Source organism: Heteronotia binoei, chromosome 18 (assembly GCF_032191835.1).
Source record: "Heteronotia binoei isolate CCM8104 ecotype False Entrance Well chromosome 18, APGP_CSIRO_Hbin_v1, whole genome shotgun sequence".
In the NCBI taxonomy this organism is placed as follows: domain Eukaryota; kingdom Metazoa; phylum Chordata; class Lepidosauria; order Squamata; family Gekkonidae; genus Heteronotia; species Heteronotia binoei.
The window spans coordinates 8,276,378-8,303,832 of NC_083240.1; the positions used below are offsets into that span (position 1 = coordinate 8,276,378).

Consider the following 27,455-nt stretch of genomic DNA (forward strand, 5'->3'; position numbering starts at 1 on the left):
AGTGTGGGCGGGAACCGCCATTTCTCTTCCCCACTGCCGGCTGTTTCTCTTCTTTTGAAATGTTGTCAGCCGCCCTGAGCCTGCCGAGGTGGGGAGGGCGGGATAAAAATAAAATATTATTATTAATATTATTATTATTATTATTTTGCCCGCTTGCAAAATGGCTCAGGAGTAGGAGAGGTAGAAGAGAGCCAGTTTGCTTCCTAGAAGAGAGCCAGTTTGGTGTAGTGGTTAAGTGTGCGGACTCTTATCTGGGAGAACCGGGTTTGATTCCCTGCTCTTTCACTTGCACCTGCTGGAATGGCCTTGGGTCAGCCATAGCTCTCGTAGGAGTTGTCCTTGAAAGGGCAGCTGCTGTAAGAGCTCACTCAACCCCAGCCACCTCACAGGGTGTCTGTTGTGGGGGGGAAGGTAAAGGAGATTGTGAGCCGCTCTGAGACTCCTCGGAGTGGAGGGCGAGATATAAATCCAATATCTTCATCTACCTCACAGGGTGTCTGTTGTGGGGGGGGGAAGGTAAAGGAGATTGTGAGCCGCTCTGAGACTCTTCGGAGTGGAGGGCAGGATATAAATCCAATATCTTCTTCTTCCTTCCTTGAAAGGGCAGCTGCCGTGAGAGCCCTCTCAGCCCCACCCACCTCGCAGGGTGTTGTGGAGGGAGAAGACATAGGAGATTGTCAGCTGCTCTGAGTCTCCGATTCAGAGAGAAGGGCGGGGTATAAATCTGTAATTCTTCTTGTCAGCCCTGCACCTCCCAAAGGATGAAAACATCCCTTTCCCCCCCCCCCCCCACCATGCATTGAGATTCTTAGGTATTGCTCCCCGCTGCGATCTCATTAATAGATTTATTTATTTGAAAATCATTATCGGGGCAGACAGGCCTAGCGAAGAAATGGTCTCCCAGGGGCTACTTGTTAGAAGCTTTTGGGTTGCTACATCAAGAGATTCTCCCCCCTCCTCGACGACGCACGAAAGCGGTTTGACTGTGTCAGAAATCACCGTGAGGGATTACATTTTTGAAGAAGGGGGAAGGAGAAAAGAAAAGAAAAGAAGAGGGAACGCGGCGAAATGTATCGCAAAGCTTTCATCAAAGACGTCGAGTTTTAAAAACCGAGCGAGGCGGGGGACACGGGGAAAGTTGTCAAGCGATGGAGGCAAGTCTCGCCTTTGAAAAGAGGAGGCAAAAGGGCAGCCTCTTCCCCGGCGTGGGTGGCGGTGTAAAAACTGCAGGCGCTCGGCTGGGTTTTGATCCTGATGCCAGCCAGAGGGGGTGGGTGGGACTGGGACTCTGCTGACGGATGCCGTGCTTTAGCAAGAGGGTGAAGAGAGTCTGTGGGACTCAAAGGGCGTCTGTAGGACTGGGCCTATTCTCTGTGCGGAAAAGGAAATGGGAACCCTGTGCCTGAGCCGTCCCAATCTGCAGCAAGAGAAAGCAAATTCTGTAGCCTGTGTGCAATGTGCAAACAGAGTAGACTTTACCGTGTAACTTTCCTTCGTTCTGATGCTGCAAGGGGTGGAGGAGAGAGCAAGAACTTAGCACTGCAGCCCTACCTTTAACCAGTCATTCACGCCCTTTGGGGACTTCAGCAGGTGTTACTCTGACACTTCCAAATGTACCTACAGTAGGGTTGGCAGCTCTGGTTTGGGAAATACCTGGAATTTTTTTTGGGGGGGGGGGAAGCCTGAGAAGGGTATGGTTTGAGGGGAGGGAGGGACTTCATTGGGGATAATGCCATCAAGGCCGGTTCGCCCACTAGACAAACTAGGCGATTGCTTAGGGCACCGGGAGGGGGGTGCCAAATTGGGCTCTTCCCCCCTCCCTGTACCCAAGGCAAATGCCTAGTTTGCCCCGCTGCTGTCGCCTCACTGCTGCCACCTTCCTCCCCCCCTCTTCCCTTCTGCGTCGCTGGGAAGGGGTGGTGGGGCCAGTTTGGTGCAGTGGTTAAGTGTGCCGACTCTTATCTGGGAGAACCGGGTTTGATTCCCCACTCCTCCCCTTGCAACTGCTGGAATGGCCTTTTGTCAGCCATAGCTTTCGTAGGAGTTGTCCTTGAAAGGGCAGCTGCTGTGAGAGCCCTCTCAGCCCCACTCACCACACAGGGTGTCTGTTGTGGCGGGGAGAAGACATAGGAGATTGTAAGCCACGCCGAGTCTCTGAGTTCAGAGAGAAGGGCGGGGTATAAATCTGCAGTCTTCTTCCTGGCCTCTTTAAAGCCCCCCCTCCACTGATCAGCTGATCGGTGGTTAAATGCTGCTGCCACTGCCACCGCCCTCTCCCTTCCCTTCTGCGGCACTGCCGCTCTCCACCCTCCTCCCCGGCATGCTCAGAGAAGGGGGCTAGAATTCGCCCTACCCTTAGACTCAGTCCGGGCCTCTCAACGTTCTCCTCCCACTGGGAATGAGAGCGCTGGGAGGCTCTGGCTGAGTCTAAGGGTACGGCCAATTCTAGCGTGCACGAGGGGGTGGGGGCGGCAGACCGCGGTGGTGCAGAAGAGGAGGGAAAGGGGGCAGTTTTACCCACCGATCAGCTGATTGATAGGGGGCACAGCGGGCAGCGAGTCTGCCTGGGGCACCATGCGCCCTAGGGCTGGCCCTGAATGCCATAGAGTCCACCTTCCAAGGTAGCCATTTTCTCCAGGCGAACTGATCTCTATTGCCTGGAAATCCGTCCTAATCCCAGGGAATTTCAGCTGCCACTTGGAGGGTGGCAGCCCTACTTCACAGCCACAAGGATTAGGAACTTAACTTTTGAAAATGAAGCACCGGGAATCTCATTTTGGCCTGACAGTTCAACAGGCAATGCTCAAACGTATTTTTGCAGGCATAAAGGTTAGAAATAGGGCTTTCATTTCTGCCTGGCTTGTCAGAAAGGTAGATTTTGGACTGCATTCCACACTCTGGACTTCTCTTGTGTGAACCCAAATTCTAGAATGTCCATATTTAGCAAGAACACTTTTGATTTCATAGTACTTCTTCCAAATATATATGCATGCTGTCTCTATTTACTTTGGGGATGACTTCAAAGAACGCTAGCGGAAGTTGCTAAACTAGCCAGTTTTAAAAGTTGCCATTATTTCTAGACTTCTAGGAATTAAATCCTTGTGATTCTGTTTGTGGATGGATTTTGATACACTACTACCCGTGCCTCGATTCAGGGTCTCTTTCCCATAGAAGCCTGCCACCAGCCAGTTCTGCAATTCATTCATTTTAAACCGCGGCCCTAAGTTTAGCCACCCCCTGCGTTCCTTCCCACCCCGAAGGGTGCTCCACCTCGCCTCTTGACTCGCTGTCTCAGCAGCTCTACAGCTTTTGAGTGTGTATAAAAATTGACTTGAAACAACAAGCCAAGCCAAGGCCTTACATCAGCAAAAGAGGGTTCAACCCCTTTGCTTCTCAATCACCTAGAGAGGGGGATGCGTGTGTGTTAATAGCTATGAAAAGCATTCCGGTCTAGAATGAACCTGCTGGGCTCTGCTTGGGGAACACGAATACCTCTAAAAATAGCCCTGCTGCATCCAGCCAAGGCCCATCTTCTTATCCAGCAGCCTGTTTTCAGTAAGGTTGCCAGGTCTGTGCTGGAAAATACCTGGAGACTTTAGGAGCGGATCTGGGAAAGGGTGTGGTTTGGGGAGGAGAGGGGATGGGCCTCAGCATGGTACAATGGCACAGAGTCCACCCTTCAAAGCAGCCAGGCTCTCCAGGGGAGCTGATCTCTGCCAGCTGGAGATCAGTTGTAAAAGCGGGAGATCACCAGGCCACACCTGGAGGCTGGCAACCCTAGTCAGCCATACTCCTCTAGGGGAATCCTTCAAATGGAACGTATCCCATTCTTCGTGCTCTTTCTTCTTGTCCTTTGGAATCGATATTTACAGGTACATTTACATGTATTTCCTGCGTTGCACAGGGAAATTCCATTCCTAGCTCTCTCTGCTAAGAACACACAGAACACAGAGAGCCAGTTTGGTGTAGTGGTTAAGTGTGCGGACTCCTATCTGGGAGAACCGGGTTTGATTTCCCACTCCTCCACATGCACCTGCTGGAATGGACTTGGGTAGCCATAGCTCTGGCAGAGCTTTCCTTGAAAGGGCAACTGCTGTGAGAGCCCTCTCAGCCCCACCCACCTCACAGGGTGTCTGTTGTGTGGGGAGAAGATATAGGAGATTGTAAGCCGCTCTGAGTCTCTGATTCAGAGAGAATGGCAGGGTATAAATCTGCAATTCTTTTCTTGAGCAGGAATGCACAGGAACGCTGTTCCGGCTGGCTTAGCACCAGAGGGTGTGGCCTAATATGCAAATGAGTTTCTGCTGGGCTTTTGCTACAAAATTGCCGTGTGAAACAAAGGTGACATTGGAGGTGTGGCCTAATATGCAAATAAGTTCTTGCTGGGCTTTTTCTACAAACTGCCTTGCTGGGCAAGACCATGGTGGAAGGGCCCTGGCTCAGACAGAGCATCTGCTCAGCATGCAAAAGGTCCCATTTCAGTCTGTCACATCTCCAGTTAAAAGTCAGGTGGTAGGTGATAGGAAGAGAGCCCTGTGGTGCAGAGTGGTAAAGCTGTAGTACAGCAATCCAAGCTCTCTGCTCACGTCCTGAGTTCGTTCCCAGCGAAAGCTGGGTTCAGGTAGCCAGCTTGAGGCTGACTCAGCCTTCCATCCTTCCAAGGCAGGTAAAATGAGTACCCAGCTTGCTGGGGGCGGAGTGCAGATGTCTGGGGAAGGCAGTGGCAAACCACCCTGTAAAAAGTCTGCCGTGAAAACGTCCTTATGCGACATCACCCCAGAGTTAGAAACAACTGGTGCTTGCACAGGGGACTACCTTTACCTTTTTTTGGCAATAGGAAAATCCTCTACTTAACATGCTGGAGAGCCACTGCTAGTCTGAGCAGACAATAGAGACCACGATGGACCAAGGATGCAGCTTAATCACCCATTTAGGTGTGTTCACCATAGGTTCATCCCATACAGCATTTTGTTTCCAGGAGTGGTCAGCCAGGTACTTCTGGGCATGGCTTTTTTGGGTAGAGAAAGCCCAGCGGGAACTCATTTGCATATTAGGCTACACCCTCTGGTGCCAAGCCAGATGAAACTGCGCTCCTGTGCATTCCTGCTCAAAAAAACCCCAACCCCTTGCTTCTGGGAATTTTACAAGGAGAGCACAAAGATGGAAGAGAGCAGGTTCTTCCTGTCCTGAGAATTTATAATCCCGCCCCTCCCCGGGTCCATCCCCCTGTAGGTAATTGGAAGCATTTTTCTTCATTTGTTCCTGGACTCAGTGCTAGTCTTGAAACCCAGATTCCTGGCTTGCCTGCAAGGACAAAGGAAACAAAAAATGTCATTTTTGCTAGAGTCCAGCCTGAACCTTTTTGTTTATGGGATGATGGAGCCAAAAGGTGAGGTTTAAAGGGAGGAGGGGAGCTACAAGGCCACACCCACAGAAACGGAGATATATATATATATATATATATATATATATATATATATATATATATATAATTTCCTGCATAGATGTTAAAACCTATCTTCAGCATGACAGGTCACTGACTGTGTCTGTGCTGGGCGGGAGTGCCATCCTATCATGATCTACTCTTAGAGCTAAGCAGGGGTTGTTTTGTAGAAAGATAGGTGGTGGAGCGTATTAGCATAACTCATTAGCATATGCTACCCCCCCCACCAGCCAAAAGCAACCTGACACAAGTAAGTAGAGCCCCGGGCAAGCGAGGCCTGCTTGGGCTGGCTAGAGCTCCAGCAAGCCCAAGCAGGCCTTGCTCACCTGGGACTCTCCTGGGCTGCCCCCTCCCCCAGTCAAAAGGCCAGCAAGCCACCCTAGGGTTGCCAATCCCCAGGTGGGGGCAGGGGATCCCCCAGATTGGAGGCCCTCTCCCCCACTTCAGGGTCATCAGAAAGCGGGGGGAGGGGAAGGCAATGTCTGCTGGGAACTCTTATCATTTCCTATGGATCAATTCTCCACTATTTCCTATGGGAATATTTCCTATGGAGACTTATTCCCATAGGAAATAGTGGAGAATTGATCTGCGGGTATCTGGGGCTCTGGAGGGGCTGTCTTTTGAGGTAGAGGCACCATATTTTCAGCATAGCATCCGGTGCCTCTCCCCATGTTTCTAAAGATTGGACCAGGGGTCCAATTCTATGAGCCCCAAAAGAAGGTGCTCCCTATCCTTCATTATTTCCTATGGAAGGACGGCATTTAAAAGGAGCACAGTCCCTTTAAATGTGATGGCCAGAACTCCCTTTGGAGTTCAATTCTGCTTGTCACACCCTTGCTCCTGGCTCCACCCCCAAAGTCTCCTGGCTCCACCCCCAAAGTCCCCAGATATTTATTGAGTTGGACTTGGCAACCCTATGCCACCCAAAATCACATAAGGAGCGGACAAAGGGTGGTGCGGGCTTCTCCAGGGGTTAATGAAGGCTGCTGGGGGCGTGGCAAAGCCCCTGGTGGCTGGCTGGCTGGCTGCCCGCTGTCCTAATCCAGGGATCCTTATGCCGCTGCACCTCCTATTCAATGGGCAAGACAGCTGGGGAAGAGGAGGGGGGCCCTTAGGAAGGTTCAGGAGCTACACTCCTGTGAGCTCCTGCTGAATCTGAGGTCTGCTCTGCAGCTACGTTATGTCACTGCCCTCTCTGGGGGGCTAGCTCGGCCCTGTTTTTTAAAAGCCAGTTTTGCTCCTGCACCCTGGTGTGTGTAGTGTGGTTTAGTGATTGAGAGTGGTGGACTCTAATCTGGAGAACCGGGTTCGAATCCCCACTCTTGCTTTGCATGCAGCCAGTCCCAGTTCTCTCAGAGCTCTCTCATGCCCATCTACCTCACAGGGTGTCTGTTGTGGGGAGAGGAAGGGAAGGGGATTGTAAATTGCTCAAAGATGCCTTTGGGTAGTGAACTCTTCTTCTCCTCCTTCCCCTCCCCCAGTGCACCCCCCCCCCCCCAATACATTCACCATCCCTGGGAATCTAATCCCAAATTGCAATCCCAGAATCCAGAGGGAGTCTGTGGATTTTATTTTACAGCTGCCTCTTGGCCTGCTGAGAGAAATGCATGGCTTTACTTCCTCCTTCCAGCTATCTCCTCGGCTGGAGAACTAAGAGGGGCAGTCTGGAATACTAAAGTGGCAGGCCTGTAGTCACAGGGGGGCCTGTGAAATCGCAGCGGTGGGCTGCCCTTCGGAGAGCCGTAACGAAAGCCGTAATTGACTCACCCACTGCCTGGTTTCTTCTGCAGAACGCGTGGCGGGCCACTACGATGGAGGGTTTAGGCGTGAAGTGCTCTTGAAGCCGGTTCAAGATGGTCCTGTGAGGGCACTGCCCCCTGACTTCCAGGCAGGGCCCCCTCACCTCCAGGGTGGGGCAGCCTGCTTTTTTTCTTTTTTGTTGTGGCTGAGCTGCCAAAGGGTCATCAGCAGCAGCCAGAGCTGGGAGAGCTGATCAGGGCCCAGTGCACTGCAGTAGCAAAAGCATCAGACGGAGAGGAGGGAGGTGGAGGAGTGAGAAACAGAAGCCCAGTGGAATGGGCTGGGGAGGGGGGGACGGATGGACCTTCTGACTGCAAAGTGCTGGAGTGGGGGAGAGGGAGGCGGAAGGAACCCCGCCCCCCCCTGCTTGCATGCAAGTTGCAGTCCCTTCTTGACTCCAAAGTTTTAGGGTTGGCTGCCTTGACTTAGCCACTTTCAGAGCCTCCAGCATTTGCTCCTACCCCAGAAAGCTTCTGAGTAGCAGCAAGCCCCGCAGTGGATGGGAAAGGGGGCCCCCTGACTTTTTAAAAAGCCACCCCCCCCCCCCGACTTTTAAAATCCTGGCTACAGCCCTGGACCTGAATGACCCGTTCAGATGGTCTGAAGCAGCAGAACAAAGTCTGAATCCAGCAGCGCCTTTAAGAACAACAAAGTTTAGTTCCGGTGTAAAGTACTGGGGTCGGCGCAGTAAGAGACCAGAGTCAGAGAGTGATTTCAGCAAGCTTTACTTCAGGAACACCAACACAGACTGAGCTCTAGTCAAACCTCCCGCTCCTTTATACAATTCTTGCCCCCTTCTGATTGGACCTTAACTATGTACATGGATTGGCTATTTACAGAGGCCTAAGGGCCTATCAGGGTACAGTATGAGCCTAGATGTTGATTGGCTACTTATGTTTCAATCCTTCCCCTGATTGGGCACGCTTAGGCCTTCTCTGGAACCCTGGTGTGGAGTACAAGCTTGGCTTGTTCAGCTTCCCTCCAAAAGTAACAGTTCTCCATTTGAACCTAGGACACAACATCCGGGTACAAGCTTTCATGTGCGTGTGTAGCCAAAAGAAGTGCGCATGCGCACTAACGCTTATCCCCAGAATCAAACCTCGTTGCTCTTTAAGGTGCCTGACTAGACTCAAACTTCGTTGAGTGACCTGCGTTCAAATTCCCATCACCCCGAAGCTCTGGGTGACATTGGCTTGTGTCAGTCATTTCCTGCTGAATTTTTTTACCCACCCTCCTGCCAGCGCTAACAGTATTCATTTCTAACCTCTCTTTCTCACTGAATCTCAAGGCAGATTGCGGAATTTAAAACAATGCCGGAAAGGCCAATATAATGCGTTATAATGTAATGGTTATAATATAATATAATCGACAACTCAATAAAACAGGATTGCAAATTCGGAGAACAATGAGATAAAAGCTGTGTAATACAATTGGAAAGGGAAGGGGGGGAATTGCTTAATCCTCCCGCGCCACAGACAATTAAAACGACAACCTGGTTCCTTTTGTTAAAAAGTGCCCCACCGTACAATCCTGCTGCAGTCTATCCTTACCACCTTAACACGTATCACAGGCTAGCTTGATCTCAGAAGCTAAGCAGAATCAGCCCTGGGTATTTGGACTGGAGATCGCCAAGGAAGTCCACGGTCGCTACGCAGAAGCAGGCGATGGCACGCCACTTCTGCTCGTCTCTTGCCCAGCCACAGAGTGTCTTCTGCAGCGCCAGGCATAGGAGTAGGTGGGGTAGGTGATTGCCTAGGGTGCCACCCTGCTAAGGGGCACTGCTGGGTGCCTCCTTAGTCCCCCTTCCCGTGTGGCATGATCGCGCCAGCCAGCAGGCAAGCCAAGAGCCCTGGGCACTACTGCTTTTCTTCACAGGGCAAACGTTGCCTGTGCTTGTCAGAGGCTTCCAAGGAAGCCTCCAAAGAGCATGAGGAGGCCCAAGAGATAGTGAGTTCAGTTCTTTAGTCAGTGATTCAGCTTAGCGAGATAGGAACAGAACTGTGTGGAAGGACCAACGGCCCTGCTTATATGCATGTGGCGAGTAGGTCGGGCAGCTGTAGGACCTCTTCCGCTTCGTCAGCAGACTCCATGTGGTGGGCTGCCGTGGTGGCCCCCTTGGAAACTGGTGGGCTTGGCGGCAGACGGACCTCTGCGGTGAACTGGTCTGCGGCGAGGGCCTCTTCCATCGCGACCTGGAACGTGGGGTCCTTCTGGGCAAGGAGCCTCCGTTGGAGTCTTTCATTCCTGAGGCCGCACACTAGCCGGTCCCGGAGGGCCTCCTCCAGGTTGCTGAAATCGCAGCGGCGGGCTGCCCTTCGGAGAGCCGTAACGAAAGCCGTAATCGACTCACCCACTGCCTGGTTTCTTCTGCAGAACGCGTGGCAGGCCACTACGATGGAGGGTTTAGGCGCGAAGTGCTCTTGAAGCCGGCTCAAGATGGTCCGGTACAGCGTGTCTTTGAGGTCGGCTGGAGCCAGCAGGGAACGGGTGATCTCGAATGTCAAGCGACCGCAGAAACGGAAGAAGGTGGCCCGCTTCTTTGCCTCGTCCGTGATGGCCGAAGACTCCAGGAAGAAAGCGAAGCAGAAGGCGTAGGATTCCCAGTCCTCAGTGGTGGTGTCGAACTCATCGAAGTGTCCTGGAGCGGCAGCCGTGTCGTCCGGCGGTGGCAATGCGTTGTGTGGTGCTGGATGCAGAGTACAGCGATGCACGGTGCGGTGCCGATGGCCGGGGCTCCTCGCTCACCAGGATCCCACCTTCGTCGCCAGTAAAATGTGCTGGGTTCAAAGCATGAGGACGCCCAAGAGATAGTGAGTTCAGCTCTTTATTCAGTGATTCAGCATAGCGAGGAACAGAACTGTCTGGCAGGACCAATGGCCCTGCTTATATGCATGCAAACCTCCCCACCCAAAACCCCATTACCATCATCCCATTACACACAACTATAGGTTAATAGCTGGCCTAAGGATCCCTGATGGGCCTCCTTCCTGAATCCAGGTGGCTCTTGTTTTAGGGTCTCCAGTTCAGCCAAGTCTCTGCTGGCCAAACTCCAGTTCCAAAACCTTAACAGGATTGCCATAAGTCAGCTGTGACTTAACAGCACTTTCTGCCACCACCTTTATACGTGAGTTTGGAGCCGTTTGGTAGACATGGTGGCGGAGGTCATTAGCATATGCTGCCCCCCTCCCAGCCAAAAGCAACCCGGCGCAAGAAAGGAGACACCCAGGCTAGTGAGGCATGCTTGGGCTGGCTAGAGATCCAGCCAGCCCAAGCAGGCCCTGCTCGCCTGGGGTTCTCATGCCCTCCCTCAGTCAAAAGGCCAGCAAGCCACCCTCTGTCCAAAATCACATAAGATTCGTAAGTGGAGAAAGGGTGGTGCAGGCTTCTCCGGGGGTTAAGGAGGGCTGCTGGGGGCGTGGCTAAGCCCCTGGGGACTGGCTGGCTGGCTGCCCGCTCTCCTAATCCAGGGATTGTTATGCAGCTGCACCTCCGATTCAATGGACAAGGTAGGTGGAGAGGAGGAGGGGGGCTCCTGTGAGCTCCTGCTGAATCTGAGGCCTGGGTCTACTCTTTGTTTTATACTCACAACAGCTCTGTGAGGGAGGCTAGGCCGGAAGAGAGTGACAGGCCCATGATCAGTCGGTGCATTTTCATGGATGGCGTCTTTTCTTTCCCATAGCTCCCTGGGGGGGGGGGGGGGGGGAAGCACCCATGTGAGAAACAGCAATGAGAAGCTTGAATCCCATTAAGAGTAAAGCTCACAAAGTTTGTTGCATGTGGCTTATAACAAAACCGAAGAGCGGGTTGCATTATCCTCTTTAGGAAAGGAAAGGTCCCCCCGTGCAAGCACCAGTCGTTTCCGACTCTGGGGTGACGTTGCTTTCACGTTTTCACGGCAGACTTTTTACGGGGTGGTTTGCCATTGCCTTCCCCAGTCATCTACACTTCCCCCCCCCCCCAGGGTACTCATTTGACCGACCTCGGAAGACTGAATCAACCTTGGGCTGGCTACCTGAATCCAGCTTCCGCCGGAATTGAACTCAGGTCGTGAGCAGAGTTCAGACCACAGTACTACAGTACTGCTGCTTTACCACTCTGTGCCTCTTTACTGCACAGTATATAAAAGCCCAATATGTTATTTCACAGGGCCCAGAAAATGTGTTCTCCCCTGATTGATAATGATATATATTTTTATAATCCTTAGGAGAGAGTTATTAGCTAAAGCAGCTGATAAATTAAGTAGCTGGAAGACATTGCTGTTCTTGGTAATCGTTCTGAACTGTTAAGACTCTTAGACATTGTTCTGAAATGGCTGCCTGTTCAATGGTTTTTGCAAGGATCTATGGCTGATGTGCGTAAGTGGACTGAAATATATGAATAGCTTAATGATTTCTTATTCATATCCTCACCAGCTAGCCAGTCCATGCATTATCAGGGGTTACAGACTGGCCGAGGGAACAGGATAATGGGCAGTTGAGGGGTGATATTTATTGATATACATTTGTGTCTTTTTTTAAAAAAGTATTTGTATGTGTGTCGTGTTTGCATGCTTGAAAGTGATTTTCACGGATGTGAATGTCATAGTGATTTCTGGCAACCCCTCGTGGGGCTAGGATGTTTTCAGAGATGTGGCTTTTTATTGCCTGCTTCTGCCTTCCAGCCTTGGTATTCTTTGGAGGTCTCCCTTTCAAGTACTTGCCAGGGCCGGCTCTGCATGGCTTCTGAGATGATGACAAAATCAGACTTGCCTGGGCGTTCCAGGTCAGGGCCAGGGCTTTTTTTGGTAGAAAAAGCCTAGGAGGAACTCATTTGCATATTAGGCCACGCCCCCTGATGCCAAGCCAGCCAGAATTGTATTCCTGCTCCAAAAAAAGCCCTGGCAAGAGATGCATGCATTTGTATCTTGTCTGTCTCCCAGGAACTCCTGGTGTTGAACACGGCCCTCCCTTCTACCTTTCTATCTTCACAACAACCCTGCTAGGTGAAAAGGGCAACTAGAATGATTAAAGGGCTGGAACACTTTCCCTATGAAGAAAGGTTGAAACGCTTGGGACTCTTTAGCTTGGAGAAATGTCGACTGCGGGGTGACATGATAGAGGTTTACAAGATAATGCATGGGATGGAGAAAGTAGAGAAAGGAGTACTTTTCTCCCTTTCTCACAATACAAGAACTTGTGGGCATTCGATGAAATTGCTGAGCAGGCGGGTTAAAACGGACAAAAGGAAGTACTTCTTCACCCAAAGGGTGATTAACATGTGGAATTCACTGCCACAGGAGGTGGTGGCAGCCACAAGCATAGCCACCTTCAAGAGGGGGTTAGATAAAAATATGGAGCACAGGTCCATCAGTGGCTATTAGCCACAGTGTGTGTGTATATATAAAATTTTTTTGCCACTGTGTGACACAGAGTGTTGGACTGGATGGGCCATTGGCCTGATCCAACATGGCTTCTCTTGTGTTCTTAAGAAAGAGTGAGTGGCCCGGGCTCACTCAGCAGCCTTCATGATTTAACTTTGGCTCTCTGCAGTCCTGGCACATCACTCTGTGTTGTTGTCCATCCAGAGCTGGCCGTAGACTGTCTGGGCAAGGCTGATTTCTGGTGACCCGCCCCCCCCCCCACTGAGGGTGCCCAATTCAGCTCCCCCAGAAGGCCAGCGCCCAAAGCAATCACCTAGTTTGCCTAGTCGGCCCTGTGTCCATCAACGGGATGGGTCCAGTCTCTCCCAGGGGAGAATTTCTCAATCTGTAAAGAGGAAGATCACCCAGCAAGCGAAACTGACCAATCTCCAGGGAAAGCGGGGAGATGATCCTTGTCAGATTCAGCCAGGCAGTGAATCCTGCTAAGCACTCAGTGCAAAGGAAGAGCAAAGAGATGAACCAAAGGCCTCTCTGCATTTTTGCCCTGGGTTTTGCCTCCTTCTTTTGGAGGTTGTACATCACAACATAGGACGGGGGCCTGGGAGAGAGTGGGGAGACTTATCGACATCTTACGTGACGTCTCAGGTGCTGGCCAATAAGCGCCTGCAGTGCTCAGGTGGCCAGCAGGAAGCTCAAGAAGAGCCTTTCTTCACATCGAGCAGCAGCCGCCAATAGTCTGGACTGGTAGAACTGTGGAGTACAAGCGGGAGATTCATTTAAAAGCTCCAAGCCTGTAGTAAATTAGAGAGAGTGTTGCATTAAGTCTGTCTCTTTTCTGTGCTTGTTTTGGGAGGGGAGGCCCATTGTTCGGCAATAGAAGGGATAAATTTGAGTTCATTTAATTTCATTTCAATCATTTCATTTTATTCGATTTATATCCCACCCTCCCCACAGAGGCGGCTCACAACGTAAAATTCTAACAATAAGATTAATGAATATTAAAATACATTAAATAGTTTACAGCAGTTAAAACAAGAAAACGATCTATCAATGTGCTATTCAGCAGCATCTTAAAGATCAACAGGATTTTCAGGGGAAGATGTGCTTTTTTTTTTATTGATCGGTTGATTCGACTTAATGAACTGCCCCATCCTGGCTGGTGCTGGGCTCTAGGCGGACGTACAACACTGGATAAAAATGCATCCATTTGAACCAATGAAACCAGTTAAACTGAAAAAGATTACAAACCCAAGTGGCATCTTCTTAAAGTACTATTGGTCCAGATTTCCAAATGCCGCATCGGGGGTGGGGGAACCTTCCAAGGAGCAGCTTTTTAGCATGCAAGGGGGGTTTTTTTTGTGTGTGGGGGGGGAACCTTCCAAGAATTTGACTTCTCTTGCAATCTGAAGCGGTACAATCCAGAATCTGCCCCCCCCCCCCCTGCCCCTTTCATTCCACAGAGTGAACAATTCAGGTCAGAGCTGCCAAAGTAAAGCAGGAGAAGCTCCCTTCCCCTAGCATAGGGAGCAATCATGGACAAAACTTTACCTGTTAGATTTCTTTCACAGACAAAACTTTTACCTGTTAGATTTCTTTCATGGACAAGACTTCACCTGTTAGATTTCTTTCACGGACAAGACTTTACCTGTTAGATTTCTTTCATGGGCAAGACTTTACCTGTTAGATTTCTTTCATGGACAAAACTTTACCTGTTAGACTTCGTTCATGGACAAAACTTTACCTGTTAGATTTCTTTCACGGACAAGACTTCACCTGTTAGATTTTTTTCACGGGCAAGACTTTACCTGTTAGATTTCTTTCACAGGCAAGACTTTACCTGTTAGATTTCTTTCACGGACAAGACTTTACCCGTTAGATTACTTTCATGGGCAAGACTTTACCTGTTAGATTTCTTTCATGGACAAAACTTTACCTGTTAGACTTCTTTCATGGACAAAACTTCACCTGTTAGATTTTTTTCACGGGCAAGACTTTACCTGTTAGATTTCTTTCACGGGCAAGACTTCACCTGTTAGATTTCTTTCACGGACAAGACTTTACCTGTTAGATTTCTTTCATGGGCAAGACTTTACCTGTTAGATTTCTTTCACGGACAAGACTTCATCTGTTAGATTTTTTTCACGGACAAGACTTTACCTGTTAGATTTCTTTCATGGGCAAGACTTTACCTGTTAGATTTCTTTCATGGACAAAACTTTACCTGTTAGATTTCTTTCACGGACAAGACTTCACGTTAGATTTTTTTCACGGGCAAGACTTCACCTGTTAGATTTCTTTCACGGGCAAGACTTTACCTGTTAGATTTCTTTCACAGGCAAGACTTTACCTGTTAGATTTCTTTCACGGACAAGACTTTACCCGTTAGATTACTTTCATGGGCAAGACTTTACCTGTTAGATTTCTTTCACGGACAAGACTTTACCTGTTAGATTTCTTTCACGGACAAGACTTCACGTTAGATTTTTTTCACGGACAAGACTTCACCTGTTAGATTTCTTTCACGGACAAGACTTTACCTGTTAGATTTCTTTCATGGGCAAGACTTCACCTGTTAGATTTCTTTCACGGACAAGACTTTACCTGTTAGATTTCTTTCACGGACAAGACTTCACGTTAGATTTTTTTCACGGACAAGACTTCACCTGTTAGATTTCTTTCACGGACAAGACTTTACCTGTTAGATTTCTTTCATGGGCAAGACTTTACCTGTTAGATTACTTTCATGGGCAAGACTTTACCCGTTAGATTACTTTCATGGGCAAGACTTTACCTGTTAGATTTTTTTCACGGACAAGACTTCACCTGTTAGATTTCTTTCACGGACAAGACTTTACCTGTTAGATTACTTTCATGGGCAAGACTTTACCCGTTAGATTACTTTCATGGACAAAACTTTACCTGTTAGATTTCTTTCACGGACAAGACTTCACGTTAGATTTTTTTCACGGACAAGACTTCACCTGTTAGATTTCTTTCACGGACAAGACTTTACCTGTTAGATTTCTTTCACGGACAAGACTTCACCTGTTAGATTTTTTTCAAGGGCAAGACTTTACCTGTTAGATTTCTTTCAGCCAGGCCTTTCTTTTTTTTTAAAAAAAAGAGAGGTCGTTTTATTCCAAGGGTGGCAAATGCTAATCAAGATTATTTCCCCTCTTAATTGTAGCTGCCTCTCTGCCTTCTAGGTGGTTCAAAACATTAAAATGATCATAAAAATAGCTGTAAAATATTGGTCAACTGCTTTAAAAACAGGTAGATGCTGTAGAGGACATATAAACAAAGGGGTTTGTTTCATTTACGTATCGCTCATCATCCAGCCCAATAAAAACGTCCTCCGTTGAAAACGCAAGTGGTTAAAAAGGGTCTCCTTTCTGTCGATCATCTGCGCTTGCCCTTCACTCGATTATTGACTCTCTTTTCACATCCAGGCCGTTCAATAATTCACCCACTTGCCCTCAAATGGCAAACAAGCCTTGTTTGGGGTCCCGCAGGTGAAATATTGGCCTACGATAAATGTCTCCTGGGGGAAGGCTGATTTAGAGATGAAAAAGCGTCTTGGCCTTCCCCAGGTACCAGTTTAGGCTTCCTATTAGATTTGCAATAATTGCCAGAGACAGCTGGCCATAAAGAGGGGGAAAAAACACAACGGAATCGAAGGACGGGGCAAGGACAGGCCATGCCTGGAAGCAAGAAGAGACCAAGAGCAGTAGTGCCTCTGGGGTGTTGAACTCATTTCTTATGAGGGCCGGATCCGACATAAATGATACCTTGTAGGGGCTGAGCCATGTTTGTCATGAAATGTAATGCCAGGTAACGGAGATGTAAACTTTACAAAGCACACAGACAAACACAATTTTAAAAAACTTTAATTATGTTTAAAACATTAGCACTCGTTGGTCTTCTTAAAGGTGCTTTCTTTGTATCTCTCCTGTGCAATTCAGGGAACTGGGCAAAGGAAGCTCTGGCTCTTTCCTTCCATCCCCAGGATGGGGACGGGGAGGAGCCTCAGCCAAAAGAAGAAAAGCTTGGCAGAGTAGCTCTGCTGCGCGATTGAGACAGCATGGCAAAGCAGGCTATTATCCCTTCTCCCCAAGAGAGGAGCCCAAGCCAATGCAGAAAATAGAGGCTTTGCTCTGTAGCTCCCGTGTGATTGGGCAAGCCTGGCAAAGCAAGCTGAGATGCAGAAGGAAGCAAGAGAGGGGGAGAAGGAAGCAGATGACAGCCAGTTGCTTGGGGGGTGGGGCTGATAGGAGCCCTCTGGGGGCCTGATTCGTCGCCCGAGCCACACGTTTGACACCCCTAAGTTTGAGTGATGTTTTGAGCAGACAGCTTGGAAATCTGGAGCTCTAGATGTAACTGATTTGTGGTGCTGGATATTGGCTGAGATGACTTTAAAGGTGGATCAGATCCGCACGGGAGACAGTGAAATGGGCTTTTATGTGAAATGGCCTCTAAGGAGAGGATCCCACTGTTGTGTTTTTTAATGCTGGCTTTACGTCCATGGAAGTCCCTAAGCAAAAGAAGTAGTGAACACAAATTTAAAATTAAAAACTCAACAAACAGTGGGAGAACGTTTTAATCTTTGAGGTCATTTGATTGCTGATCTTAGTGTGGTAATAAGGGAGAAGCTTCAAGGGGAGATTGCAACATGAGATTGCTGAACCTGAGTTCATTCGCAAGTTCAGAACAATATCCCCCTGGGGCTGAATAGAGACATAAGATGCCTTATCTCACTACAGAATAGAGACATAAGATGCCTTATCTCACTGAATAGAGACATAAGATGCCTTATCTCACTACAGATGCTAATTTTCTGCCCCGCCCCCCCAAGCATCTCCTCTCTGCTCTAACCAAGTTGATTATTATGAACCTTGTGCCTCTACATCTGGAGTTCTTTCTTTGCAACACCCCTCTACATCTGGAGTTCTTTCTTTGCAACACCCCTCCCCACCTTCTGACTGGGACAGACAGACTCAGAGATCTCCATTCCAACTCATATCTGACGAATGGAGCTTCGAATCTCCAATGTGCTTCTGGACTCAAATCCGGCTGTTCTACTGCAAACCACCACGGCCACCCCAGATAGGAAACAGTTGTACTGGAACATTTTATATCTATTTTAAAAAGGACAGGGCTTTTTTTTTGTAGCAGGAACTCCTTTGCATATTAGGCCACACACCCCTGCTGTTGCCAATTCTCCAAGAGCTTACAGTAGGCCTTGTACTAAGAGCCCTGTAAGCTCTTGGAGGATTGGCTACATCAGGGAGGTGTGGCCTAAAGGGCAAAGGAGTTCCTACTACAAAAAAAAAAGCCCTGAAAAAGGTGATAACATAAAATCTGGTCTGCGCAAGTTTTTGCATTGGTACTCAAAAATGGGCTTGATAGGGGCTCAAAGGTCTTTCGTAGATATGTTTCAGATCACAGTACTGTCCCCCGGTGATGATCTGATCCCCCTTTAAAGCCATCTCAGCCAATGGCCAGCACCACACTTTGTGGCGGTGAGTTCCATAAATTAATTTAGCACTTCACGAGGGAGGCTTGCCTTATTTGAAGCGGTTGTGTAGATTCTCTGAGAAGTTTAAAGGACCTAATCAGGATTAAATTGCAAAAACAGCGGTGTATTTTCCCCCACAGCACTTTTTTTTTTTAATTAAGGCTATTTGAAAAGCTATAGAATTTATCTGCACAGGCCGGCCACCCTCTCTCCCAGCCACACCCAAAGGGTTTTGCGTCTTTGATATGTATGTTTAGTACAACAAACCCATTTCATCCTCGATAATACAATCACTCAGCACATGGAAGCATTGGGGTCTAATTATACGTGATCATGGAAGACCCATGAACAGACAGAAATAGCATCTGTGGTAGTGGCAGAAGAGAGGGCACAATCTAGGGTTGCCAGCCTCCAGGTGGGGCCTGGAGATCTCCTGGAATGACAGCTAATTGCCAGCCTACACAGATCAGTTCTCCTGGAGAAAATGTATCCACTGCTCTGGAGGGTGCACTCTATGGCAGTATATGCTGACAAGGCCCCTCTCCAAATTACACCCTTCCGGGGCTTTTTTTTGTAGCATGAACTCCTTTGTGTATTAAGCTATACCCCACCCCCTTACATAGCCAATCCTCCAAGAGCTGTACAGGGGTGTTGAACTCATTTGTCACGAGGCCGGATCTAACATCGAGAAACATCGACTGCAGGGTGACATGAGAGAGGTTTACAAGATTATGCATGGGATGGAGAAAGTAGAGAAAGAAGTGCTTTTCTCCCTTTCTCACAATACAAGAACTCGTGGGCATTCAATGAAATTGCTGAGCAGTCAGGTTAAAACGGATAAAAGGAAGTCCTTCTTCACCCAAAGGGTGATTAACATGTGGAATTCACTGCTACAGGAGGTGGTGGCGGCTACAAGCATAGCCAGCTTCAAGAGGGGATTGGATAAAAATATGGAGCAGAGGTCCATCAGTGGCTATTAGCCACAGTGTGTGTGTGTATATATATGTGTGTGTGTGTGTATGTGTGTATATATATATGTGTGTGTGTGTATACACACACATACATATATTGGCCACTGTGTGACACAGAGTGTTCGACTGGATGGGCCACTGGCCTGATCCAACATGGCTTCTCTTAAATAATAATAATAATAAATTTTATTTGTACCCCGCCCTCCCCTGCCGAAGCAGGCTCAGGGCGGCTAACAATACGGTTCTCTTATGTTCTTATGTTTAACATAAATGAGACCTTGTTGGGATGGGCCAGGTGTGTCGGGCCGGGCCATGTGTATACCTATTTAAGATTAGCTAGCAGAGATATGAACTTTTAAAAGGACACAAACAAACATGACTAACGATTTTTTTTTAAAAAAAAACTTAAAATAAAACATGCTTAAAACATTAGCACTTGTTGCTCTTAAAGGTGCTTTCTTTCTATTTCTCCAGGGAACTGGGCAAAGGAAGTTCTGACTTTTCCCCTCCCTCCCCAGGGCACCGGGGGGGGGGGGGAGGAGCCTCAACCAATGGAGAAAATCGAGGTTTTGCTCTGTAGCTCCTGTGCGATTCAGCAAGCCTTGAGCAAGCTGGGATGCAAAAGGAAGGAAGAGAGAGAAGGAAGCAGACAAGAGCCAGTTGCTCGGGGGCCTAATAGAAGCCCTCCGGGGGCCTGATTCGGCCTCTGGGCTGCATGTTTGACACCCTTGACTTGCAGGGCTCTTCATACAGCGTCTCCTGTAAGCTCCAGGATTAGCTACATCAAGAGGGTGTGGCCTAATATGCAAAGGAGTTCCTGCTACAAAAAAAGCCCTGCACCCCCCTCAGGCTCCATAACTCTCCAGCAATTCCCCAGCTTGAAGCTGGCACCCGTAATCCCGCCTCACTAATGTGGTTTTGCCAATAAAAATGGAACCATCTGTGCTTTTGGTAGGTCTGGAAAGGTGGAGAGATGACGGAAAGATGGACGAAGCCTCTGCAGTTCCACAAATGAAGCAATCATTTCAAAGGACCAGTGTGAGCCTGCCTGGGTCCCCCTGGTCATTTGGCAGCTCTGTTCTGTTTGACACGCCTGCTGTTGTACTTTGCTCTCCAAGGGTGGAATCGCACGCTAGGCAAAAAAGCACACTCAACTCAGTGGGATTTAGGCCTGGTTTAAACATGCCAAAGAGTGAGGTGGTAGAAAGGAATGCACCACGCTGCAGATGAGGGATTCCAGCTTTGGCGGTGCCTTCACAGAAAACACTCTGGGCAAACAGAACGGCAGCTTTCGTCTCTTCTCAGGGCTTGTGGTGGTAATTTTCTCCCCCCACCCTTTTTTTGTATTTGTGTGCGTGTGTCTGCACCTGGAAGTCATATTAACTTCTGGTGACTGACCCCTGCTAGGGGCTTGGAGGATTTTCAAGGAAGTGGCTGAATAAGCCTGCCCCAACCTTCCGGCTGGGTATTTCAAGGACAGTTTCCCATCCAAGTACTTGCCAGAGTCAACCCTGCTTCACTTCCAAGATCTGATGAGATCAGGCTTGCCTGGCCTTTCCAGGTCAGACTTAGGGGGTGTGGTGGTGATTTTCTAATTGCAGGGAACTCTAGAGGGAACCTCCATGTTCAGAAGCAGTCAACCTCTGAATTCCAGTGAACAGAGGCAACATCAGAGGAAGGCCTCAACCTCTATGCTGTTTGGTTAAGCATGCAAACTCTAATCCGTTAGCATCAAGAGTTAAGCGTTAAGAGTGCAAACTCTAATCTGGGAGAACCAGGTTTGATTCCCCACTCTTCCACATGCAGCTGCTGGATGACCTTGGGCAAGCCACAGTTCTCTCAGAGCTGTTCTCTCAAGAGCAGTTCTCTAAGAGCTCTCTCAGCCCCACCTACCTCATGGGCTATCTGTTGCGGGGAGAGGAAGGGAAGGAGATTGTAAACTGCTCTGACGCTGGGTGAAGGGCGGAGTATAACTGGTTTGCCATTGTGTGAGACAAGATGCTGGACTAGACAGGCCACTGGTCTGATTCAACAGGGCTCTACTTATGTTCTAACAGAGGGGAGCACTCCAAAATGTGTTCCTCCACCTGTAGCCAGCAGTGGTGTAGTCCTTTCTACCACCTTATTCTCCAGCATGTGTAAATCAGGCCTTATTTCTCAGTGAAAAGGCATACGATTGGTGTCCTACGTTGCTTCAGTAGCATCTGCAATTCTCTTCTGCTTTAATTCCCTTTTCCTTTCTTTGTGTGCTTCGGGGGTAAAAACAAAGGGGAATCATGTTATGGGAACAGCTGGATTCAAGTCCAGTAGCACATTAGAAACCAAACAGCTGAAGCTGCCTTGCTCAGATACAAGTAGCAATGGAGATTCCAGAGTCCTCATATACCAGTCTGCAGGTGGGAGGGGGTGCTGCAGAGAAAAGAGTCAGGATGAAGAGGCACAAAAATAAAGGACTCGGGGAGCAAAGCAAAGCAAAGCGCTACAATGCAACATGTGATCAGTTTGCTAAGAACAGGAAGAAATGCTCAGGGGCAGAAAGATCAGCATCTATACTGCTTCTAAACATTCCTCTAAGGCAGGGCTCCTCAAAACGGTGCCAATGGGCACTGTGGTGCCTGCCACGCTGGCATATTTCTTGGCACCCACAGAGTGGTTCGAGAAAGCCTGTTGGAGCTTTTGACCACTGGAGATCTGACTGGCTGGGCAGATTTTTTTAAAACACTGCTTTGTATGGCTGTGAGAGCTGGACCATAAGGAAGGCCGAGCGCAGAAGAATAGATGCTTTCGAGCTGTGGTGCTGGAGGAGACTCTTGAGAGTCCCTTGGACTGCAAGAAGATCCAATCAGTCAGTCCTAAGGGAAATCAACCCAGACTGTTCCCTGGAAGGTCAGATGCTGAAGCTCAAATACTTTGGCTGCCCAATGAGAAGGGAGCACTCCCTGGAGAAGACCCTAATGATGGAAAAGACAGAAGGCAAAAGAAGAAGGGGACAGCCAAAGAGGAGATGGCTGGACAGTGTTACGGATGTAACAAACACGAATTTGAACCAACTTCGGAGGATGGTGGAAGACAAGAGGGCCTGGCGTGACTTTGTCCAGGGGGTCGCAAAGAGTCGGACTCGACTGTGCGACTGAAGAACAACCCACCACCACATGAAGGTTTCCACTGTGTGACTAAGAGTCAGCCAGCCCTGCTACTAGGTAAACTAGGCAATTGCCTAGGGCGCCAGCCTTCTGGGGGTGCCAAATTGGGTGCCCCATGTGACTTGGTGACATTATCAGTGGGGGGGGGGAGGCACCAGAAGTTAGCTTTGCCTAGGGGGCCAGAAAGTCTACGGCCAGACCTGGTGGCAGCCATTTTAGGGTTAGCTTTGCCTTCTGTGGCTGTGCCCACCACCCTATATGACAGGGGTGGCCAAACTGTGGCTCAGGAGCCACATGTGGCTCTTTCACACATATTGTGTGGCTCTCAAAGCCCCCACCGCCCTGTTGGCTGGCTTGGAGAAGGCATTTCACTCTTTAAATCACTTTTCCAAGCCAAGGCAGCCAGCGGCTTGGAGAATGCATTGGAAGTTAAAGTTGCTTTCTTTTCACCTCTCCCTCCTTCCATCTGTTTGCTTTCCTTCCTTCCTTGTCTTCTGGCTCTGAAACATCTGATGTTTATTCTATGTGGCTCTCGTGTTAAGCAAGTCTGGCCACCCCTGCTATATGAGAATTCCAAAGGTGTCCGCAGGCTCAAACAGGGTTGGAGACCACTGCTTCAGCGTGTTCTGGCCTTGAATCTTGCAGAACAACACACACAGATTGAGAGCAGGGTTGCCGGGTGTGGGTTGGAAAATACCTGGAGACTTTGGGGGTGGATTCAGGAGAGGGTGGGGTTTCGGGAGGGGAGGGGCCTCAGCATGGTGCAACTCCATAGAGTCCACCCTGCAGAGCAGCCCTTTTCTCCAGGGGAACTGACCTCTGCCAGCTGGAGATCAGCTGTCAAAGCGGGAGATCTCCAGGCCCCACCTGGAGGCGGCCACCCTACCAGAGAGTCAAAGCTCCCTTCATCAGATACAAGCAGGGACAGAGATTCCAGCGTCCTTCTATGTATACTTCCACGCGCCGCATTTCTGCATCGTTGCTCGGGAGCCTTTTGCGGTTAGAAATTCAACCGGGGAAGCCTTTTTAATCCCTTGCAAGTTTCACCGCCTGAACTGCTTGGCGGCCCTTAAAAGCAACAGGGCCTTGCCAGGAATAATTAACAACAAAAAAAAAAAGTTGGCTCTTCCCCCCCCCCCCGCCCTTCCCTCTGGCTGCAAACAAAAAGCCCAACCAAGACAGGGGAACGCCAGGAGACGAGCCCCCTTTGAAAAGCCGGCGCAGCCTCCCCGAGAGGCCGAAGGGGCTCCGCCGCTCCCCCCGCCCCTCCCGCATCTCCCCAAAGCTCCACCTTTAAGAGTCACATCACGTTTGGAGGCCTGATTATCCATTAACCTGATGGGAGCCGGCCTTCCTGCGGGTGGCGTCTCTGCCCCTTCTCGCCAGAGGCAGCCTGCAAGCGCAGGAGGCTCGCTCGCCTGCTTTTCTTCCTCCCTTTCTTTTCTTTGCTCTCTCTTTCTCTCTCGCCCACCCCTTATTTTTTTGGCCAGGCCTCCCCTCTTGCTTCCCCCCTCCCCCTCGCCCTTATCAGCAATTCAGATCGCATGCAAATTTCGATTCTCTCTCTCTCCCTCCCGCTTCTCCACCAGCGCTTCTCTCTCTCTCTCTCTCTGCAAGCTTTTTCCTCTCGCACTGGCGAAAGCGCCTGCAAGGGAGCGAGAGAGCAAGCAAGCAAGCAGAGGAGGGGAGCAACAATCTGCTCGCTTGCTCGGAGCTGGAAGCCGGGCTCTCTCGCTTTTTTTATCCGCCTCCCCCCTTCAGGATTTCTGCTCCTCCACCTCCCCCCCCCCACTTTCCCGGTCGCTTTGCAACAAAAGTAACCGGACTCTCCGGCGGCGATCGGTGCAAGCCGAGCTGGCGCGGTGGGTGCAGCAAGCGGGCAACTGCGTGCCTTGAGCCGCTGGCTTTTTTTTTTGCAAGCCTCCCTTTCGCTTCGTCGCCTCTCCCGGCCTCCTTTTGTGCCGCCATGGGGTGGGCGAAGAGACCCCCCCGGCCCCTCGCCTGCCTGCTGCTGCTCTGGCCGCTGCTGGCGTCGTGGCTGGGGGGCTGCGGCTGCAGCTGCCCCGAGAGGGAGCTGGAGCGGAGGGAAGAGGAGGCCAACGTCGTCCTCACGGGCACGGTGGAAGAAATCGTCAACGTGGATCCGGTGCATCAGACCTACTCGTGCAAGGTAAAGCCGGAGCGGGCGTCGAGCAGCGGGTGTGAACGCGGGCCGCTCCGGATCGTGGCGGCCGCCGAGCAGCCTGCGCGCATGCCGAGCTGGCGAACTTTTTGTTGTCGCTGCCCCCACTTGTTGGTTCCCTCTCTCGCTCTCTTCCCGCAAGGGGCTTCTGTTCGGAGGCGCTTTGTCAAAAGAACGAACCGAGCCTCTTTCTGAAAGAACAGGTTATGCGTCGGAGGAGGGGGAGAGAGGGATTGAGGAGTGAGTCCTTGAGCGAAGCCCGGCTCCAGGTTGCCCCAAATGGACCTCTGGACCGAACCCCTTGCATGGGTTCCGTTCCGCTGCCCCCCCCCCCCCCCACAGGGAGGAGAGGCGGGAGGGAAGCATATTGTAGATGTCTGTCCCTCCCCAGCTTTTGGGTTAAAACACAAACTTCCTTTCTCGAGATGGGCAGCCGTGCTAGCCGGTCTGTAGCAGTGGAAAAGAGGAAGAATGTAGGAGCACCTTAAAGCCTCGTAGAATGTGTGGCAGGCAGGGTAGGCGCTTTCCTGAGCCGCTGCTTGCTTCCAGTTGAACATTTTTAAAGTAACCCTGCCCCCATCTGGGAGTTCTTTTCCTCTTGTTCCGGATGCATCCATCCCCTGTGAGGTTTAAATAATGTAATTTATTAAAAAAGGAGAAAGTAACAGGAAAAAGGAGGGAAGGGGTGTAGGAAGAAGCTAGTCGATATAGGCCGTCCTTGCTCTATAGAGTAGTCACACTGGGGAGGGTGCACTGGAATGGATGGATTGTGGCCTGTCACAAAGTGCTGCCTTAGCTGTTCCATAAGTTCGCAGTAGAAAGGATCAGGTAATTTAAAAAGAAATCAGGGTTGTTTTTCTTAAGAAAAGCTGCAATCCTAGGTTCATTTTCCCAAGAGTAAGACTAAGAAGAAGATTTTGAATTTATATCCTACCCTATACTCCGAATCTCAGAGCTGTCACAATCTCTTTTACCTTCCTCCCCACCCCACAACAGACACCCTGTGAGATAGGTGGGGCTGAAAGAGCTCTTACAGCAGCTGCCCTTTCAAGGACAACTCCTATGAGAGCCATGGCTGACCCAAGGCCATGCCAGCAGGTGCAAGTGGAAGAGTGGGGAATCCAACCCCGTTCTCCCATATAAGAGTCCGCACACTTAACCACTACACCAAACTGGCTCTAACGGGAGGTAGTAGGAATTACAAGTTCTGAGTATGCATGTGGAGGATTTGGTAGTCCAGGAATGACTTCTTTTGGACAGTGATGGTAGACAGTCTTGCAGTATTCAGACTTGGAGTGATGCTCTCACTGTGCCCCTTAATTTTTGGCTAGCCCCAGGGAACAGCTTGCTCTCTGCATGTGGTTGCAACTTCACAGGTGTCTTAAAAACTCCTGTATGGCGCCAGAGCAAGGAAACAGCCTGCTGTTGATGCTCAGTCCTTGCATCTGGAACTCAGAGGTGTACTGGATCTAAAGCTGGAGGTTCTGTTTGGGTATTGTGGCTAATAACCATCTGCCCCATGAATTCTTTTTTTTAAAAGACAAATCTAGTATCTAAATTTGTGGGGGGGGGCATGTGCTTGTGGCAATGAGTTCCGAAAGCAAATTCTTTGTTGTGTGAAGAAGTAATCAATATAAGAATTCCTGGGATCCCAGTGTAAAGGAAATGGTTTGTGCGATGCCGTTTTAATGTCCGGATCCAGTTTAGGTGAGATTGTAGAATCATAGAGTGGGAAGAGACCTCCAGGGTCATCTAGTCCAACCCCCGGCACAATGCAGGAAATTCACAAATACCTCCCCATGCTTAGATGTAAGCTGGTACAGCCCCGGTGACTTCCCAAGAGGTTGGCTGGAGATGAATGTGGGTTGGAACTGAGTCTTGGCACTGTTTGCAGTCTTAAGGATAAATAGGACATGTGAATGAGAGAGCCTCTGAGCATATTTAAGCCATTCGCTTTTCTACTGAGAAACCATAGCAAGTTTCCATGAGTTTGAGAGGAGGGGGTTGCTTTATATGGCACAAAAGGGTTGTGTGTTCTGTGGATTTGAGCGCTCTCAATACACTGCTGCAATCTGGTATGTTCATACTGAAGGTGGTGCCACCAAATTCGTTGTTACTTGCCAACAGCATTCCCAAAATTTGTTGCCTGTGGCCATCAGCTGTCTAAATTAAAACTGGAGGTACTCTTAAGAACATAAAAGAAGCCATGTTGGATCAGGCTAATGGCCCATCCAGTCCAACACCCTGTGTCACACAGTGGCCAAGAAAACCCAGATGCCATCAGGAGGTCCACCATTGGGGCCAGGACACTAGAAGCCCTCCCCAAGCACCAAGAATACAGAGCATCACTGTCCCAGACAGAGAATTCCATCTTTACCCTGTAGGAGAGCCAGTTTGGTGTAGTGGTTAAGTGTGTGGACTCTTATCTGGGAGAACCAGGTTTGATTCCCCACTTCTCCACTTCTAGCTGCTGGAATGGCCTTGGGTTAGCCATAGGTATCGCAGGAGTTGTCTCTGAAAGGGCAACTTCTGGGAGAGCTCTCTCAGCCCCACCTATGGTAGGTGACCTACCTCAGAGGGTGTCTGTTGTGGGGGGAGAAGATATAGGAGATTGTAAGCCGCTCTGAGTCTCTGATTCAGAGGAAAGGGCGGGGTATAAATCTGCAGTCTTCTAATAGCCACTGATGGACCTCTGCTTCATATGTTGATTCAGTCTCCTCTTGAAGCAGTCTATGCTTGTAGCTGCCGCCACCTCCTGTGGCAATGAATTCCATGTGTTAATCACTCTTTGTGAAGAAGTGCTTCCTTTTATCTTTTCATACAGCTGCGAAGATTTATGTTTGAGAATGTGTGAGAATTGCTTACGCCTGGAGGATCTCAGTCTCTTGTGAGACTCCCTGGTTTGTGCCCTAGAACAGCGAGTCTTGCGCACATTCAAAGATAAACTCATCCTAAGACTATTAATTAATGATACCGAACCCCCTAAGTAACCGAATTCTCCGATGACACCTGAGGGGTAGATGCTGCACAAAATTATCTATC

General features: G+C 49.6%; 1 protein-coding gene and 1 long non-coding RNA gene across 6 annotated transcripts in view; both read left to right on the top strand.

Annotated features, from left to right (window-relative positions):
- Window positions 1-20,955, top strand: part of LOC132587191 (uncharacterized) — a 138,742-nt gene extending 117,787 nt beyond the window's left edge. Inside the window, exon 2 of the long non-coding RNA XR_009556408.1 lies at window positions 20,867-20,955. This is a non-coding gene — a long non-coding RNA (uncharacterized LOC132587191). The remainder of the gene's footprint in view (window positions 1-20,866) is intronic.
- A 2,673-nt stretch (window positions 20,956-23,628) lies between these two features.
- Window positions 23,629-27,455, top strand: part of AGRN (agrin) — a 489,507-nt gene continuing 485,680 nt past the window's right edge. For 4 of the 5 annotated variants that reach the window (XM_060259437.1, XM_060259431.1, XM_060259432.1 and 1 more), the window contains exon 1: window positions 24,189-24,401. In XM_060259437.1, coding sequence (XP_060115420.1) covers window positions 24,198-24,401 — 204 coding nt within the window. In that variant the 5' untranslated portion in view covers window positions 24,189-24,197. Of the gene's footprint in view, window positions 24,402-27,455 lie in introns of all 5 variants that reach the window. The other variant, XM_060259433.1, reaches the window with a different exon arrangement.